Below are 20,602 nucleotides of genomic sequence, written 5' to 3' on the forward strand. Positions count from 1 at the left end.
ACATACAAACAAAACAATATTAAAAGCTGCTAGGGAAAAAAATCTATAATATATAAAAGCAAATTGTTATAATAACTTTTCTATGGGTATCCTAAAAACCAGAAGAACCTGGATAGGCCTTCTACAAACTCTAAGAGATCACAGATGTCAAGTCAGACTATCATACCCAGCAAAACTTTCAATCACAATAGATGGAGGAGGACATTCCACAATAAAAACCAAATTTAAACAAGATCCATCTACAAATCCAGCCCTATAGAAGATTGAAGGACAACTTCAATCTGAAGAGACTAACACCCAAGAAAACTCAAGGAATAAATAATATCATACCAACAAATCAAAAACCCATACCATAACAAAACAAAATAACAGGAATTAACAAACTGCTCACTGGTAACTCTCAATATCAACAGTAACATAATTAAAAGCACAAACTAATATAATGGATTGAAAACAGGATCCATCTCTTTGTTATGTCTAAGAAACACACCTTAACATCAAGAACAGACAGTACTTCTGGGTAAAATAATGGACAAAACAGACTAACTAGTCAGAACTAACTAGAACAAAACTAGTCAGAAGAGATAGGGAAGTTTATTACATATTAATCAAAGTAATATTATACCAACAGAATACTATAATTTTAATAACATCTATGCACTAAACATAAGGGCACCTAAGTTTGTAGAAGAAACACTATTATAGTTTATACCACATATTGAACCACACACAGTGATAGCTGGTGACTTCAATACTCACCAATAGACAGTGGCATCCAGATAAAAGCTAAACAGAGAAATACTGGAGCTAACTTATGTCATATATCAAATGGGCAAGTAATTTACAGAACATGTCAAGCAAATACAGAATAATGTACCTGTGGGACCTAATGGAACTTTCCCCAAAACTGATCATATACCTGGTCACAAAGCAAGTACCAATAGGTCGAAGAAAAATAAAATAACACCCTGCATCAACAACATAAAGCTTATAAACTCATGGAAACTGAATAACTCACTATGGAATGTAATATGGGTTAGGAGAGGAATAGGAAAGAAATTAAAAGCTTTCTAGAAGTAAAAGAAAACAAAAATACAACATACTGAAACTTACTGAACACAACGAAGGTGGTTCCAATAGACAAGTTTATAGCACCAATGAATACATTAAAAAAGAAAAAGGAGAGCTCTCAAATTAGTCTCAGAGGAAAGCTGTAGAACAACAACAAAAGTAATATCTATACAAGTACATGGGAAGAATTAAATTCAGGGATGAAATCAGTAAAAGAGAAACAAAAATAATACAAAGAATAAATGAAACTAAGAGTTGGTTCTTTGAAAAAATAATCAGTAAGATTGAGATAAACATTTAGCTAAATTAAATGGTAGATAGAAATAGAAATTATGAAAATTAGAGATGTAAAATATGTGTGGGGGGTGTGCATAACAACAGACATTAAGAAAATCCAGACATTATAAGAACATTAAAAACCTACAATCCAACAAATTAGAAAACATAAATGAAATGAATAAATTTCTTATTATATACCAGCCACCAAAGTTAAATCAAGATCAGATAAGCAATTTAAACAGACCTTAACTCCTAGTGAAATAGAAACAGTTATTAAAAGTCTCCCAACCAAAAACAGCCCAAAGTCAGATGGTTTCAGCACAGAATTTTACCAGACTTTTAAAGAATTAATGCCAATGTTCTTCAAATTATTCCACAAAATAGGAACAGAAGAGAAACTGCCTAATTCTTTTTCTGAGGCTACCATTACCCTGATCCCCACACCACATAAAGACCAAACAAATAAAGAGAATTACAGTCCAATTTTCACTTATGGTAATGATCTTGCCATTATTTAATTTCTTAAGTGTATGGCTTTCTAAAGTGAAATACTTGAAGATGAATGATGCATTGGATATGTAAGTTCCAGTAACTTTACTTCAAAATTAGCTAGCCTATTTTCTGATATGCTCTCTGAACATCTTTCTGCTGATAAAACACATAGAAACAGAGAGTTGGAATATAGTTGGGGACTGAAGAGGGGGAAGGGGAGGTTAACTGAGCAGAGTATTACTACTGCAAGATGGAAGGCTTCTGGAGAAGGGTGCTCTAGAACCTAGCCACATGCATAAAGAATGGTTAAGAAGGAAATGTGCATTGTATCATGATCAAAACATTTTTAAATTAAAAAATTAAGTTAGGTGAAATATATTTCCCATATAATGACAAAGGAGACAACAGATAATAAAAAAAGAGATGACTATACTGTAAAAATACAAAACATAAATACACATAGATGACCAATCATATCAAAATATTAACATGCTTATTAAAATTTTTTATCCCATTGAAGTGTGAAAGCTACATAGATATAGTGATATGATGTCCTCATATTCCCCAGTATCCCCACCCATCTTTTTTCCTCACCCAGGTCCTCCCTGGAGATAGCCTCTGTTGCTGGTTTCTACGTACCTTTCCAGAGCTACATTGTACATGTGCCCAAAGAGGGGCTTATCACCATCATCTGCTGTTAATGTTCAGTAGTTCTAGCACATGATAACATGTTCCTCCCATGTCTTCACCAGACATGTCAGAAACCATTCCACTGAGCCGAGCTTGTGCTTAGTACATTGAATATTTTTCTGTAGTGTAAAAGACTGGCCTCACCTCATCCATGACTGACTACTTCAGGCCTAGGAGTAGACATGCCTCTTTTGAGGTCAATCCACTTGAACTACATAAACTTTCTGATTTAGGAAAAAAATTACCTTAAAAGTAGCGAAGGCATCCGAAGCGATATCAAATGTGGACAGCTCCACATACTTGAAGAAATCTCTGAACTGATTAGAAAAGAGGATGATTTTGGCAAGTGGCTCATGTCGAATACACTCTCTTAGCATAATCCCACAGCGTAAGGCAATCTGTGGGGCTTCATAGCTAAAGCACAAACGAGAGAGAAAACAGAACAGTTATCCTATTAACAAAATCTTTCAATGGCATTAAAAGAACCAGTTCAGTTCTAACAACAGAAACACAGACACAATTTGTCATAATTCATTCAAACACCATTCATTCAACCCACTGACAACTATGGGCTAGGCACTATTCCAGATGCTGAGGACACTAGAGCAAATAGAGGAAGGTCACTGTCACTGCATTTTAGTGTCTGTTGGAAGAGGCAGAAGAGAGACAGTGTTAAAAAGGTCATTTCTAGGAAGTGCTGTGAAAACTGAAGGGAGCAAATATTTAGAGTGGGTATTTACTTGTGTGCATGTGAGGGAGTATTAGTGAATATTTTTAATTTAGACTGAAGGAAAGGGCAGAAGCTTCAAAGCAAGAACAAGCTGGTGAGTCACAGGAAATGTGACCAGCAGGGTGGGATAGAGGAAGCAGTGAGGAGTGAGGGGAGGGCAGGGCAGGATCAGTCATAGACACATATGAAAGCCAAGGTAAGCAGGTTGGCTTAGAGCAAGAAATTAAGACATCCTAATTTATGTTTAAATAGATGGCTCTGAGGGTGGGGGTGTCCCAGTGATATAGTAATTGTTTAGTATGCTGGAGACCCTGGGTTCAATTACCTGTACCAACAAAAACAACAACATAGTGACCCTGGTTACTAGGAAATAAGGAACAGACTGGGCAGCTAGATTAGAAGCTGGGTGAAAGAACAGACATCTAGCAACAGTAATGGTGGCCTGATATGGCGGCAGAGGCATGACAGAAAGCTGTAGGCAGATGCTGATGCTCTAAAGCAAGAGCCAACAAGATTTGGAAACCCGGGAGTTGGAGACCCAGGGGTTCGTGAGGAATAAATCCAAGCTGAAGCTTCCATGACGATTCCTGGGCTTTTAGCTTAACTGGGTGTATGGAGGCAACCATGCATACACTGAGAGAGAAACAAGTTAGCGAAGAGATTAACAAACTGCCCCTGAGCACCCACACTAATGTGGAGATGGCTAACATGGGGATGACCCCGTGTCAGGAGAGTACCCATCCTGAATTAAGGAAAAAGACAGGAGAGAAATAGATAAAATATGACCTGAAAGCAACAGATGAACAGTAGAGAACAGGCTACTAACTGGCTCGCTGACATTGTGAAGTAGAATTATGACTCACAGAAAAGTACACTACAGAAACACAGCATTTACTACAGAAACAGAGGAAGACTGGCACCCCAGATCGGCTCCACTTCCAAATAACAAGTTTTTCCAATCTCAAATTAAGGATCTGAATGAACACAGGACTGAGTTATATTTCATTGTATAGTAACATTCCTAGAAAATGGAAATTCAGCCAAATAAGACAATTGTATACTGAATGATTCAATGGAAAACTGCTGAGTGCAGAGAGAGAGAGCAAAGGCAGCTGCAGCTATAGAACACAGAGGCAGCGGTGAAACAAGAAGATGCTACCATGGCTTTAACCACATTGGCTATTTTTCATTTCAATTAAATATAATACTAGATTTGGGGTTTTAGTACTAGGCCTACTGAGGAAAGTAACTCTAAATGTCTCAATTCTTGAAAGGCAATCTAGTAAAATGTTCTTTGAGGACAGGATAGTATGTAACATCCGCAAAGGAACAGGTTTATTTTTCAAATTTACTGCAAATTATGTAAGGGGATATACAGTTTATTGTTCTTCCAGCTCTAATTTGCCTTGATGCTTTGGTTTTGGTGGTAGATTAAGCACATAAAAAATATAATGTGATGCTTCAAAACTTCCACTTTGAAGTTTATATATATATTATATATATATATAAGTTTATATATATATAAGTTCATTAAATTGTATAGATTTTGGGGTCTGGTTTATTTTGGTGTTTGTTGTTTTTATTTATTTACAAGTGTTTTTGTAATAAAATTTGTTCAAAAAAATTAAAATGTAACCAACATAAATGAATTTTGTGGCAAGACTATATTTACAATAAATGAAAAAAATCAAATGTCTGAAAATTAAAATGAAATAATTCTTAAATAAAACTTCAATCTCAGTGGTTAAGAGCACATAGTAAGTGTGCAGAGGGTCCGAGTTGGGCTCCAGTCCTCCTGTCAGATGGCTCACAGGCACTGGCAACGCGAGGGCCAGGGACAACCAGTATCCTTGACCTCCATAGGCACTTGAACTAATGTGTACATTCCCAGTCACACATACACGGATACACATAATGATAATTACATATAAAACAACTACAACTTTAAAACAGTTTATGAAAATTTACCAACTACTAATGATATTTTGTTAAATAATAAAGAACAATGTATGCTTTTTTATGATCACATCATTTCCAGAAATTCAGATACAAAATAAAATTTATTTTCCTACACTTTAGACAGTATGTTACTTTACAATATTTAAGTTTACAAAGAAAAAAAAAGCAGGGGAAATAGCAAAGAAAGTTCAGGGTAATATTGATTTATTTTCATTTATGCTAAATGATAAACACATTATTTTAGTATTTTCTTGTTAGCTCATAATAGCACAGAATGCCAATATATTCAGACAGACATAATTCTCTTTAAAGTTAAGGAATGCCAATTTATGTTAGCAATGTCTCTTAAAAAAAGGAATTTGGAGATCCACCTACAGGAATTCACAATATCAGATATAATATAGGCTGTTATTAAAGATGTAAAGAGGGGCCTATTTTCTTAAATGTCAAGGGAAAAACACCAATTATACTTACACACGTTATTATAAATTAGAGTATTAAAGAGACTATAAGATAGCCTGGTAGTAGTAGTGCATAACTTTAATTTCAGACTTGGGAGATGGAAACAGGCAAATTTCTTGAGTTAGAGGCCCACTGGGTCTACTAATCAAGTTCCAGGACAGCTAGGGCTACACAGAGAAACCCTGACTCCAAAACAAAACAAAATAAAACAAAATAGAGGCTATAAGTTAAGTCTATTGGCCTAATGCAGTAGTTCTCAATCTTCTAATAGTGTGACTGTTTAATATGGTTCCTTATGTGTGGCCACACCCAACCATAAAATTATTTCATTACTATTTCATAACTGTAATTTTGCTACTGTTATGAATCATAATGTTAATGTTTGATATGCAGGAGATCTGATACGTGTCTCCCAAAGGTACCGTGACTCACAGGTTGAGACCTGCTGGCCTAGAGAAATAACAGGACTAGATGAACAGTGTCGAGGGCTAACTGAAATCTATACTCACTAGTTAAGATGCCTGTGAGTCTTCAGGCCACCAGTTTTGTGGCTCATCTCAGCCCTGTATCTCTAGAAGAAGATGTTCTTTCGGATGGAACGTTCCTCACGCCTGTGGCACCTCTAATGCATCTTTCAGCACTAGTTCAATGCCCCTCTCCAGGCCTTTGTACTCTCCCTCCGGGGCACCCCAGGCCCCAGGAAGGCGATGTGTGTCCTTAACCTCACATCAGCATACTGGAGGTCACTGAGTCAGTTCTATCACTTCATTTCAAATACCTTCGTTTCTGGGGCTGTGTCCCTTATCCTGTCACATGGACTCTCTACAGTGCCCAGTGCCCAGTGGTAACTGCGTTCTACTTCTCCTTCCTTTCCCACCTTCCACATGCTTTCAGAGTCAGCACATGATGAATCTAATGAATCTCAAAAGTCTTCCAGAATCTACCACCACCAGAGACCTCTAATGAGAGTCAAAGTCCCATTTACACAAAGGCTGAAGAATCTCCAGACAACATGTCTCATTCCTGAATTTAGTTTCCAAGCAGAGACCATCTATAAAAAGTTTCCACTCCAAGTTTTGGGTATAATTAGTTCTATTTTTCTTTCATTTCATGAAGTTTATTGGAACCATCTGTGATGCACTCATGGTTTATTTTTGAGACTCATGAGAACATTTACAAAGCACTCCACTGGGGAGAAAGAACACTTATCAATTCAGCCCAGCAGTTTGTCTCCAGCAGTGGGAAATGTTATTCTCTGACACAGCAACTGCTTAAAAGTTAGGAATACAATTGGATGACTGGGAATTTCCTAATTTTCCTCAACACCTTCAGTGGGATCTATGAATCACACATATCATTTGAATCTGACAATCCTGACTTGGTAACTTATTGCTTATTATATAAAGAAGCCTCCCATATGCTAAGCCTGTCTTAAGTTTCAAAATTAGTCTTTATCCTACCTAAAGAGTTCTATTCCTAGATAAGCTTCCCAGTAGCAGAGCCTGTGACTAATCATGCTATTTCCCACAATGGCTAGCCTATGGTAAATCACCAGTTAAAATTAATCACTATTTTACAAAACTGAAGCAATCCCCCCCGATTTATAGTTTAGACAACAGTATGAACCCTACCTAACTGTATCAATATGAGAAGGCACACTATTATATATATGTTCATTCAAAAAATAGTAGCATATCAGAAGATCCTTTTAAACTTACTGAATTTAAATCTCTCCCTGCTGGCTAGCTTAGACAGTACAGAAAGATACCATGAAGGCTGTTAAAGAAGGTAAAGATGACAATAGTCTCACACTCTACTAGATCCTGTAGGTTATAAACCAACCTGCCTGGCAAGATGTGCCCATTGGTGCAACAGTGATATGACAGTTATGGGGTAACCAAACAATTTATTTAAAAAAAATTAGAAATGAGGCCTGTTCCAGGGAAGAGGTTTCAATGACTGGTACTGTAATACTGGTCAAAAGCCTATAACCAGGAAGATCATAGGCTCTACAGGAGACACTTAATGCTGTTATTAAATGATCATATTGTTAAACTGACTTCTAAATGTTTATATCCACAGATTTGTATTGTTCTCACTTTGGTTAGTAAAGTCACTTTTTGCAGTGCATAGCAGTGAATACAAAGCTTCACATCTGACAAATGTGTCAAGTACAATTAATCTTAAGTGTTCAATTATGGCTGAGTAATCTATATTAACTCTTTAAACTCCATCCAAGGTTCAGGAAACAGTGAAAGATTGGCCAGAGAGACAATAAGGGGTGAGATGAGGAGAACTGTGAAGAGCAGACTTTCAGAAATGACATGGCCGCAGGACATAGCAATTCAAAGGACTAGTGGATATCTGCAGAACACTGACATATAATCAAGGCAGTAAAAATTCTCCTTAGAGGCCCCACTTTTGGCAGAGAAATTATTAGAAGCTGATTGTTACTGAAGGAAGGAGAGCCACTCTCATCCTTTAGAGGATGTAATCATTGGTGGTCTGCCTATACCTCAGTGGATGGCCCAACATTTGAGTACATGTAGACAGCATTAATTGCACCCAAGGTATGATTTATTCCTACAACATAGGGTTAGTAATACCAAAAAGGAAGGCATGAACCAACAGGATAAAAGTATTTTATATAAGCGTGTAAAATTTTTAAAGAATAAATATGTTATTTACATAAATAAATATGTTATTTACATAAAAAAGAATAAAAAGAGCAAATGTTTCAATTGGTAATGAGCGCAGTGATCATTACATAGAAATTTCCAGAAGAAAGATCTTGTGTAAGAACATCTGAAGAACAAAGACTGTATTATATAAAGGAAAATGACTTGTTGTTACTGTTGGGAACAAACAATGCCCTGTGACAGCCCTTGGAAAATGTCTCAGAAAATGCTATTTACTAAAAGACCTACTCAATAGTCAAGAAGGCCTGCTTCTAATCTAGAAACATTTGCATAATTAAAAATAATGAATAAACTTTGTCTATTTTGAAGGGTTAGGAACAGTAAGAATTCAGGGTAAGAATCTGGATTACTGTCTCTAAGACCTATTCCTCACCAAAACAACTAGAATCCAGGTCTGTGTTAGGAAATATGAAGTTGGGTCTGGGAGATTTTCTTACATCTGAAAGCAAAGAAGCTCTTTCAAAATACTTTAGTTATGTCAAAAACTGTGTCCTGAAAGGTCACAATTAATTCAATGTTAAGAAAATTGTGTACGGTAATTGAGATATGTGGGAATATTACATTAGTTAATAAGATACTAGAAGGGTATGCTTGTGTGTGAGAGAAGAGAAGGAGATAGACAGAGCTATCAAGGAGAGAGGAAGGAGAGGGAAAAATTCATTGGACTGCAATTGAAGTTTCTAGGACAATAACCTATTTATTCTCCAAGCTGATAATAAAAATAGGCATTTATTCTGCTTCTTTGAGATGAATTCCACTTAAGAATAACAGGTACAGTGGATGAAAGTTATTTTTCAGAAAATTACTCCTGCCAATAAATGACTACTTTTGAAATTTTGCTGTGATCCCTAACCAAATGATGAATTCCCTATACGGGTGTGAGAAAAGCTTATACTGATTAGACCCTTCCTACCATGGGAGCCTAGGAGCTGAGCTTCAGCACCACTGAAGGGATATCTCCTCATGTGTGGACCCTGAGTACATGGAGCCATCTACAAAATAGTACTGCCGAATAAAAGGTCACTGTGAATCTAATCAAGCCTTAAAATAGAAATGCTAACCTAGAAATAGGTAACACAGGAATGAGGAATAAGGGGACGGCAATCCGTGCGCCATGTTGAGAGGCCAAAGAACTTTGAGGAGTAGGTTCTCTCTTTCCACTGCGGGTTTACTATCAGGTTCGTAGAGCAAGCACTTTCACCTGCTCAGCCATCCCCATGCTGGGTAATATAACAATTTAAATGATTCTCTAAGAAAGCAGTGTGACAACTCCATAGCAGAGGACACTGTAGGAGAACTCACTCTTCATCAGACTCACAACATAGAAATATGTGGGTGGATGAGGTGCTGAATGAGAGTGACTTAACAACTTTTGGCTAAGAAAAATAACAACCAAATACAGTACGCAGTCTGTTAGAATACTTCCTTCAATATGTGAACTGGAGGGGGAAACAAGCAATATAAGGAAAATGAGTTACAGTGTTTTTACTAACTTTTAAGTATACTGGAGTTTTATGAAATTATCATTTTTTGAAATGTTTATTGAAATGTTCAGAGGTTTGCTTCAAATTGGGTGAGGAGAGAGGACATACACCAAGTCAGACAGTGAACGCTGAGCGATGGGCACACGAGCATCTGTCACTTTTGTAGATGGTTGAAAACTTCTTCAATGAACTTAAAAAATAAGATTTGGGGAGCTATGTATAGATTAACGTTAGATAGATATATATGCTTTATATATATTTAAAAATGTATGACTTTTACAAACAAACTCAACAACTAGAAAGGAATGTCATCGGGCAATGAGACTGAAGAATGAAGAAGAAGCAAAGAGCTCTGTTGATATAGCTGATTTTCAAATTATGTGATATATCACTTTAACATAATTAATATTTATAAACTGACAATGGAGGAAGGTGACACAGGTGAAGTAGACTTCATGTGGCTCTATGGCACTGGAAAACTACACAGTAAGATGATCTGTGCTGGCTTGAGATCCGGAATAGCAAGGCAGTGCAGGGGGGGAAGAATGTCATCTGTTGTTTGCATGCCTCAAGGCACCTAGATTACCAATCTTTAGGATTCACAGCAGCCTCACTATGCTCAAGAGGCATGTGAATAGACATAAAAAGCAATAATCAGGGATTCTACTTTTCCCCTCTGCATAGCTCTGGCTAAAGCCAGTAAGATCTATTGTATTTACACATAGACACTTTATCTCAAACTTGGCAGATGTTAGCACTGCAAGAATGTGTACCTCTATTGTTTAAGATGGAGAACTAGAATATATACATATGTGCTTGCATGTACACACACACACACACACACACCCACGCGCGCGCGCGCGTGCGTGTGTGTGTGTGTGTGTGTGTGTGTGTGTGTGTGAACATAGTACCTGGGCAGTTAGGAACAGGGACTGTGAGAAAGCAAACGAAATATGCTAGGAAGAGTGTGTGTGTGTGTGTGTGTGTGTGAACATAGTACCTGGGCAGTTAGGAACAGGGACTGTGAGAAAGCAAACGAAATATGCTAGGAAGAGACACAGACAGCAAAAAGGTGGAGCAAAGAGAGGTGGGCGGGAAATGGAATCAATGGAGACCAGAGTACGAAGGGAGGACTTCCTTTAGGCTTAAGGCATTTAGAGATAGATCTGGAGGAGCACTCTTACAAGGCAAAGGAGGCACGGTGCATACTTTTTAACAGCTATGGTAAACCAACTTCTAAGAAAACCAGGTACCTACCCTTTGAGAAGCATAAACAGGATGTGAGGATGAGAACTGATGTACTCCACAGTAGGACACCGTGTACCAATTTGTCTTCTCAGGATGTTGTTGAATATCTGGGTCACATCTTTTTTTCCCTGTTGAAGAAACATGTCACCATTAAATGGTATGCTTTTAATGGATAAACCTTATGGCATGTGGGATACAAACATACACTCTCATAGATATAGTGTCATTCTGTATAAACTGCAGAACTATTAATTTACTATTTACATTTGTCTTCATGAAGTCCACTAAATGACACAACTCTTCACCAAAATGTACAGGGTGGGAAACTTGGCAGGGGCTGGGGAGTCTATTTGTACAACTGGAAATGGGTATAAAGATGGTACAAAGTAGCAGCAAAAATTGAAATTGTTAGGTTTTTTTTTTTTTTTTTTCCTTTTTGGTTTTTCAAGACAGGGTTTCTCTGTGTAGCCCTGGCTGTCCTGGAACTCAACTCTGTAGACCAGGCTGGCACAGAACTCAGAAATCCACCTGCCTCTGCCTCCCAAGTGCTGGAATTAAAGGCGTGTGCTACTACTGCCTGGCAAGAATTGAAAATTTTATGCATTTTCTCCTTTTAGCTTTCTTTAGCTGGAAATTTTTAAATTTTCATAAATAAGAGAAAATAGATGAAGAAGGTAAGTTACAGCTAAGTAAAATGTTAGAGTCAAATCCCTTCTTCTTAACATTTAATTTTGGGTAACATGCCTTCACTTTATTCATTTACCTTGAGTTTTTAAGAAACTTTTTTTTTCTTAATGAGATGTAAATTTAAAATGTGAATTTTTCCTATATAATATGTATATGTATATATGTACATAAATGTGTGGTGTGTGTGCGTGTGCGCGTGTGTGTATCTGATCTAAATGAAATCACACATAGCCTAAAGAAGAAGAAACTTTTGGTCCCAATTGCCTGAATTAGAAGAATTACTGCCAATCTTGAACAAGGCTTTTCCAAGAGTCCTCGTGCATCTTACAACCTGAGTTGAGTCCGATTCTGTAAAAGAAGCCCTGAATTGGAGCCACGTTTTACATACATAAAAGGGTGTGTGTGTGTGGGGGGGGAAATGATACCAATTATTACAGTATTCCAGTTATTCTCCCCTCTGTCTTTCAACTGAACTTTCAAATGTTCCAATAGCTACTGTGTCCCTTCAAAGCATCCTCACTTGGCAGCATAAGCTACTAAGAAATGATACCACTCTCTTTCCTTAAGTGCCTCAGTATCTCCCTTATGCTTAGAGAAAAGTCCACTGCTTTCTCTAACACTGCCCCTGCCTACTGCTTTGCATTTCTGCATCAGATTCTATTGCTGCTAACTGACTGTGTGATGTATACTTGCACACAATCTTTACTGTCCGTGCATCTCTGGCTCATGCTCTCCTTGTGTTCTACATGCTGTTCCACAGCCCATTTTTTAAGACTCAGTTCAGGATACTCTCCATTGAGATGAGTGCCCCAGCCTCTTATTGTTTAATATTACCCTTTGCCTACAATAACTAGTACATCCTCTATATGACTACCTTTACTTCCACCTCCTGTCAGAGTAGAAAACCTTTAATGAGTACTGATTCTGTGCCAGGAATTTATGTTAACATCTTTGCATGCACTACTCAATCTCTACAAAAGAATTATGAGGGCATGTTATAGACAGGGAACAACTGAGGACATGAAATGTCGAATAGCCAGGGTTCTATCATCAGTTGATAGAACCCAAGATCTCAGTTTTTAGCTATCATCCTAAATTGACTGTCAACATACAAGACGGTGGATTAAAAGAAATGGGTTTTGTTTCTAACCTCCTAAGGAGGTTGGCTCTAAAGAATACAGGGCCCATTTGAATGTATATATTATGGGTTGGAGTATAGTATCCTCTCAATAAAGTTATTAGATTGAGCAATTGCTTATTGCTAATAAGCAATACATGGGTATCTGATATCCCATGTATTGCTTATTTATTAGAAACATGGAACCGATCCCTCTCATTTTTAAATTTAGCACTTTTTAATACAAAGAGACACTTAAAAAAAGAAAAGGAACTAAAACCTAAAAATGAGACCAAAAAGATTATTCATTAATAACTCAGTATTAAAACTTCCCTGCCCTTTTTAGGATCTCAGGTATTTCAGGTTGGCCTCCAACTTGCTATAGCTAATGATGACCATAAACTTGTGATCCTGAGTGCTAGGGTGATGGGTATGTGCCACCACGCCATGTAGATGCAGTACTGAGCTACACTGAGGGTTTCATGCATCTGGATATGCCCACCATCTGTGCCACACTCCAAGACTTTAAAGCTGTCAGTTCTATAAAACACAAAGTAAATGTGGCTGGAACTGGAGAGATATATCACAAGTTAAGAGCACTGGCTGCCCTTGCAGTGGACCTAGATTTGATTCTTAGCACCCAGATGATGGCTTAAACCATCTCTAAATCTAGTTCTAGGGACTCAATACCCTCTTTTGGCTTCCATAGACAATGGGCACTCCTGTAATGCATATAAATACAGGTAGGCAAACACTCATACACATAAACTATATATACAAGGTTCCATGTCTAATCTCTAACAACCTCCTACACATACAAATTCAGAATATAATTTAGACTTTTAAAACTAAGATTCAAATTTCAAAAAAAAAGAGAAAAAAAAATAAAGAAAAAGGAAAATCTCCAAGATCTATGACTAGGCAAAAAAGTTCTTAGCCTTGACCATAACAAGTGAAGAAATAATGAATGGACTTCATGGATGGCTTTAATCCTCTGGGAGGCAGAGGTAGGTGGACCACAAACAGATGGGGGGTGGGGAGGGTAGGGGGGGGGAGGGAGGAAAGGAGGGAGGGAGACAGAATCAATATGAATTGGGGATTGGAGAGATAGCTCAGTAGTTAGGAGCACTGAATGGACTTCCAAAGTTTCTAGCTTCAATTGCAAGCACTCCCATGGTTGCTCATAACCACTTATAGCTTCAGTCCTAAAGGCTCTAACATCCTTCTCTGTGGACACTGCACATACGTAGTGTACAATCATATAGGCAGGTAAAGCATGCATTCACAGAAATATATATATTTTAAAAAAACAAAGAAATAACCATCCAAACAAACACAAACAACTTTTGTTCATAAGAAGATTCTGTTAGTAAGATTAAAACATAGGATACAGAGGGGGGGAAAACACTGTAAGACACATCTACAAAAAAAGATCAGCATCTAGAGTACACAGACTTAATTAGTGAAGCCATGAGATACTTAGGCAAAGAGGCCATACATACAGTAGGTTGAACACAGACACATGAAAGATGCTCACCATCAGGAAGCTTCAGGAAGTACACAGTGAAACCACAGTGAGTAATACAGTACTCATTCTGACACATCTATTCAGAATGGCTGAAATGAAAACTAAAGACAACAGGGAAATGAAAACTAAAGACAACAGGAAACACTAGCAAGTGTTTTAAAAAAGCACACGCACACTGTGATGGAAATGTAAAGCATGGGGCAGTGACATGGCTCAGTGCTTAAAGATATATGACCTTGCAGATAGTAACGAACACAATGTTTTAAAAAGGAAATGTAAAACAATATAACCAGTCTGTAAAACATTTAAGTACTTTCTTAAGAACCAAAACACATAACAAACTTCTCCACCAGCACATTGTTACTCAAGGCATTCATGATAGAGGAAGAAGCACATGAGTTACATGGCCATGATTCTTAGGTAGTAGCCAGAGTTGGAAACAGCTGTCAAATGGCAAACAAACTGTGGTCATCTGCGCTAAAGACTTATTAGTCAGCAACTAAAGTAATGTACAGATATTTAGTTTACTTAACAGGATGGCATCTACATGAGATTTCTGAAATAGCACATTATAGAATGGGAAACAGTCTAGTTTAGAACAGCTAGAAGTCAGAAGGTGATGCAGAAGAGAAGTGGGTGTGACTAGTGGTACAAGGAGAGATTCTTGTGGGAATGGAACAGATCTACTTTATCGTGTTACCTATATGGATATGCTAGCAGTGTCAATTTTGCAGGATGTTACTCTTAGGAAATTCATGAAAATGGAATTTCTCTGACCCATTTCTTACAACTACAAGTAAGCAACAATTATTCTAAAACAAAGGGTTAAATTTTTAAGACATTTTTTGTTGACCAGTTTCTTAAGAACATTTAGTATCAATTTTACACAGACAAAAAGAACGTTACCCCCGTTAGCAACAACTGCTGGGTACAAAAGCTCACACAAAAATAGGCAGTCCTAGTACTCAAGAGGCTGAGGCAGGAGGATTTCAAGAGTAGCTTGGGGCTACACAGTGAGTTCCAGACCATCGTGGGCTACAGAGTAAGACTCTGCCTCAAGAAATCAAAACAGCAGCAAAATAAATAGTGAGTTAGTAGCAATGAATGTGTCTATCCAAGCCTGACAACCTGAGTTCAATCCTTGGACCGATAACGTGAAAGTAGAGAACTAACTTCTGCAAATAGTCCTTTGATCTCTATGCCCAGTCTGTGGCCCACACAATTCAAATAAATTTAATAAGAAATGTGGCCTAAAAACTGGTAGAAATAAGAAACTGGAACATCAAAATGTCAGCAATGATTAAACATATGAAATAGTTTGCCTATTACTGTCATTTTTTTAATAGAGAGAAATTGCAAGAAAACAGGGCAGAAGAAGAAAAGAGGGTAGAAAAATTAAGGACTGCAGAGACAGGAATATAAAAAGCAAATTATTTCTTCCTTTAAAGGAAGTCATACTCAAATGCAAATGTTAATAAAACAGTAGGAAGTGACTTGGGACCCTGCGATGCACCTGGGGAGGGTGCTTGTTTGCCCTGCATGAACCCTGTCCCACTCTCAGTAGGAGATGGGAGTACTTCAGAATCAGTTTGTCTTAAAATTTTAAAATCTTAAAAAATGACCATAGTGTATGAATTATATTTATGGGGATTATAAATGCTATATTCTATAAAAGAGGAAAATCCTTAAATATAAACATAATTTTAAATAAAAATAAAACTTTCTGTGGTGTTCAAATCTTCCTAGATGCTAGAGGGTAATACTGCAGAATCCATACCAGCCCTGTTTGAAATGTCATAAGACAGTTAGTTGTTCATGCCTCCCAGTAAAATGCCACAGGACACATGGCATCAGTGAACAGCAGTCACAAAGCACTACAGAACTCCATCCAACTTCCACACAGAGGAAACCATTCTTCTAGTGTATTAGCAAGCATATGCTGAGGCAGAGGGAGCCCCTGTGAGGGGCTCTAGTTCTGCCACTAGAGACCACTTCTCATACCAGACCAGAGGGTCCAGATTCAGAGGATTAGGGAAGAGAAAACCACTAAAAAGTTGATTATAAGGAAGCCACATCCAGAAATAAATAAAAAATTAATGCATTAATTAGTGATTGCACATTATGTAGTGACTTTCAGCCCGAAGAAGCATTTGTTAGCTGGCAAACTTAGGAAGCAGGTACAGAACTGCATATGGAAAATCCATATCCTAGGGCTCTGATCTGGTGCCAGTGGATCCTTTATAATGATCTCCAGTATAGTGGCCAAGAGAAAGAGCATGCCACAATCCCTTTGCTGGTACATAGAAGGTCAGTATTGTCATCACAAAGAGGGTCTGGGAGGTCACTGTCCTCAAATCTGTACTTCAGGATCCTTTGTAGGACCTCTCAGACAGTACTAAACAGGGATTCACTCCTTAGTCTCTCATTTTCCTTACAGATAACCCTATATGCTTAATCAATGTGTGGCAACTCTTTGTGATGTCCTCTGACTGAGATGCTGGCAACCGCTCTGGACACTGTATGACCCTCCCCTTTGTTGCTCATGTCCAGTTTGATATCACTGCCTCTACACGCTGCTGTCAGTGGGAAGCCTGAATGTCCTGTTCTAGATTTTGGACCCTGTCACCATCTTGCTCCAGCAGCTGGTACTGTCTCACCATGCTGAAGTAGAGAGGCATCCAGTCTCCTTCACTGCACATACACTGCTCACACCACTCCCTATAAAAGGGTCAGGGATAACAAAGGTGAAGCCCAGCTCCATGGGAAACAATGTCAATCTTCAATCTACGCAGTCATCTTTACCTTACATTCCCTCCTTTGGAGCTGTTCTCAAATTGTCTCTTTCCCTGTCCCAAATGCTTCTCTTTTCAATTTACTACTCTATTTCCTTCTCAATTTTTTCCACTAAAGAAGACATCTCTCCTACTTCTGTTACTGTTCTCTGCAAGGGAATCTAAATCCATTGCTTTCCTTCTGGTCACTGAGACTGCATACAACTTGTCTCACACCCACCAACATGAATTCTAAACAAAAGTATATGTTTTTGTTCTTTTTCTCCTACCTCTCTGCAGGAAATGCTTCCTGGGTTATCTGGCAAGAGCAGCTCATCCCCCAAACAGTAATTTTCCCTCCCAGTTAAACAAATCAGAAGTTCTAGTCAAATGACTGCAGCTCTTCAAAGACACAAGGTGAGATGTTTTCACTTTTTCACCCAAAAAAGCCTGAATAGTTTACTTCCTTAAAAAAAAAAAAACAAAAAAAAAAACAAAAGCATATGCATATTGCTCTCTCTCTCTCTCTCTCTCTCTCTCTCTCTCTGAGTTTTCTAAGTAGCTCTAGCTAGCCTACAACCTGTAATCCTCCTATCTCGGCCTCCTTTCTGAATTCTGAGGTTATATAGGTGTGCACTACCATGACTGGCTAGAATGCCTTCCTTTACCCTGTCCAACCAACCGGCCGACTAAGATTAGATCAGTATTCAGACGGTGATGAAAGGAGGATGAGCCAGGGTAGGCACAACACAGCACAGCACAGCACAGCATGTCCAAAGTGCTATGTAACACTGCTGACAGGGACCAAAATCCCAGGTACCTCACAGCTTTGTTTAGCAGTAGCTCAGCTGGAGGAAACACAGGCCTAGCACCCAAGGTCCAACTGAGAGACAAGGGCTGGGGGTTCTGTGTAGTTAGAATACATTTTGAAAGCAGGAAGAATTCTATCAAGCTGTCATCAGCTTAAATTGATATTCTGTCTCAAGAAGGAAAATTGTTACCAACAGACTGCTGGGCCTTACCTGCAGTTCAGAGAGGTGTGCAGTATATTTCTGTAAGCAGGCTAAAAACGCTGGTGATCCTGCCTCCTTCCTCATAGTACTGTGTACAGTTGATGGGATGCTACAAATCTAACTGTTCCCAATTTAAATCTTTTTCATCCATTCATTCAAGCAAGAAATATTCATTTATTAGGGTCAGGAGAGAAGAACAGCTGCATGTACTGAGTATCTCATTCACTCAGAACTATGTTCTAGGCTACAGAAGAATACATAAAGTTAAGAACTGTTTGCTACTTATTGTTACAGTAAGAACCTCATAGTGACATTGTTTGCTTATTTAATTTTTATTGTTTTAAGACAGTGTCTCACTATGTTGCTCGGGTAGCCTAGAACTCAACTAGTTTCTCACTAGATAGAGAAAGTAGGTCACTTTCTCTCAGCAGGCATTAGTTGGTTCTATGTTGTCTAGAGGTAGGCACGCCCACATTGGCATGTCAGTTGGTACTGCTTGGAGCTTTCTTCTTACTGCACTTTCAGCACTTTGATCCTGTTGTTTTATATCAGTGCACCTGATGTTCTATCTTCTCTGAATCTTCAAAGCATAATCACCTTAGCATTTCTCCTCCAGCATCTCACTATAAACTAGGCTTATCTTTAACTAATTCAAGCAAATCAATGGTAATAACCTTCAGTATGGCTACTCTCAGGCAGGAAAAGAGAATCAACTTGTGAAAGACTTGTTACTTTCCACATGTGAGCCATGTTACTCATGCCCCTGCAAACGCACACACATTACCATCCCCCAATAATGATGATGATAAACACTTTAAAGGCTATAACAAAACAATTCATTTGCATTTCATTTAGTTGGAGAGTAACTGAAAATATTCTGACATTTTTATACACTTTGCATTTATATTTAGTTTTTATGGAATGTAACGTCGGTATACATGTCTTTTACATACTGACAGAGTGATATGAGTTCTTGCCATTGTTCTATACAGATGAGAAAATCTGGGCTAAAAGATAATTTACTGGCTGTACAATCAGTAGTAGAGGCTGGACTCCAGACACCTGCATCACTGTGTCAAATATTTTCCACCATGATAAGCTTCTACTATGTTGTTAAACTCAAAAAAAAGAAACACTTAAGTATATGAACATAGCAAAAGTATACTTTGATTCCATGCATGCCCAGTTTAAAAAGGAAATGGGAATAAGATGGAAGCAGAGATTTAACAAGCCAAACACAGAAAAGAAGAGACTATGGGCCAGAAAATGTCAAGAAAGAAACAGAATGAGGGAGAGAAAGACAGGGGCCTAAAAAGGGGGATGAGCTAAAGTCTGGGGCCTTTGAGGCCCTTCTCCAGCGCACTCTGAATTTACAGTTCCACCAGTCTTGTTCTGCACACTTTCAGTCTAATCTGTCCAGGGAGCTATGCACTAGTATTTCACAGATCTCTAACTTGATGTCAGCTCAATTACTGTAATTCATTTCGTTCTACTAATCTATGATAAAGCCAAAAGCAATTCACTTAAAACTGCATAATTCCCTTCTATGAAAATTGTGGGATATGTTCTACTAGCTGAGCTGCCTTGTCTGACCTCAGAGAGAGAGGAAGTGCCTAGCATCACAAAAAAGTGCCAGGGTGGGGGGATCCTGGGGGAATCCCTGGAGGACCCGGAGAAGAAGGGAAGGGGGAGGGGGGGAAGGATTGTAGGAGGGGGTGACCAGTATGGAGGAAATGAGTAAGATGTAAAGTGAATAAGTAAAATAAAATGAAATACTACTACTACTACTACTACTACTACTACAACCTGAATAACTCCATCTATGAAAATCAATGAGAAACAAACACTTAACTGGAACTACCAAGCGTACTGGTAGAAAGAAAGCAAAAAATAGGAAAACAGGATGACTACTGCCTAAACAGTAAATACACAAACCGTCCTATGTATGCAGCAAATAATATATACTAAAATGCCTATAATATATTTAGTGCTTTTATTTTATCTACTTATTTAGGTAAGTTAGCTAAGACTGCTTTCAAAATGGTGTCAAAACACTGCCTACTGCATTGGCATTTAACAAATTATTGGTGCAGTATAATACACTAATGAGAAGAAGCTTCATAGACACTGTCTTTGAATTCCAGCTCCCACTTTAACTTTATGACTTTGGGAAAATTACTTAAAATCCTGAATCTTGGGCTCTTTATTTATAACATGGATGAACAGAGCCAGTGTGACGGCTCAGTGAGGGAAGGTTTCTGTGTGGAAGCCTATAACCTGAGTTTGATCTCCTGATCCCAAAAGGTGTGAAGAGAGAACACGCTGCTAAGAGTTGTCCTCTGACTTACACATGTGAAACAGGACACATGAAC

The 20,602-nt window shown here is 38.1% G+C and overlaps 1 protein-coding gene across 3 annotated transcripts in view; it reads right to left on the reverse strand.

The window, feature by feature from the left end:
• Window positions 1–20,602, reverse strand: part of Cab39l (calcium binding protein 39 like) — a 97,967-nt gene that overhangs the window by 24,635 nt on the left and 52,730 nt on the right. For all 3 annotated transcript variants that reach the window (XM_052191313.1, XM_052191316.1, XM_052191315.1), the window contains 2 exons: window positions 11,124–11,242; window positions 2,778–2,946 (listed from right to left, as the gene is read on the reverse strand). In XM_052191313.1, the coding sequence (XP_052047273.1) occupies window positions 2,778–2,946; window positions 11,124–11,242 (288 nt within the window). The remainder of the gene's footprint in view (window positions 1–2,777; window positions 2,947–11,123; window positions 11,243–20,602) is intronic.

Source organism: Apodemus sylvaticus, chromosome 8, assembly GCF_947179515.1.
Source record: "Apodemus sylvaticus chromosome 8, mApoSyl1.1, whole genome shotgun sequence".
Taxonomy (NCBI): domain Eukaryota; kingdom Metazoa; phylum Chordata; class Mammalia; order Rodentia; family Muridae; genus Apodemus; species Apodemus sylvaticus.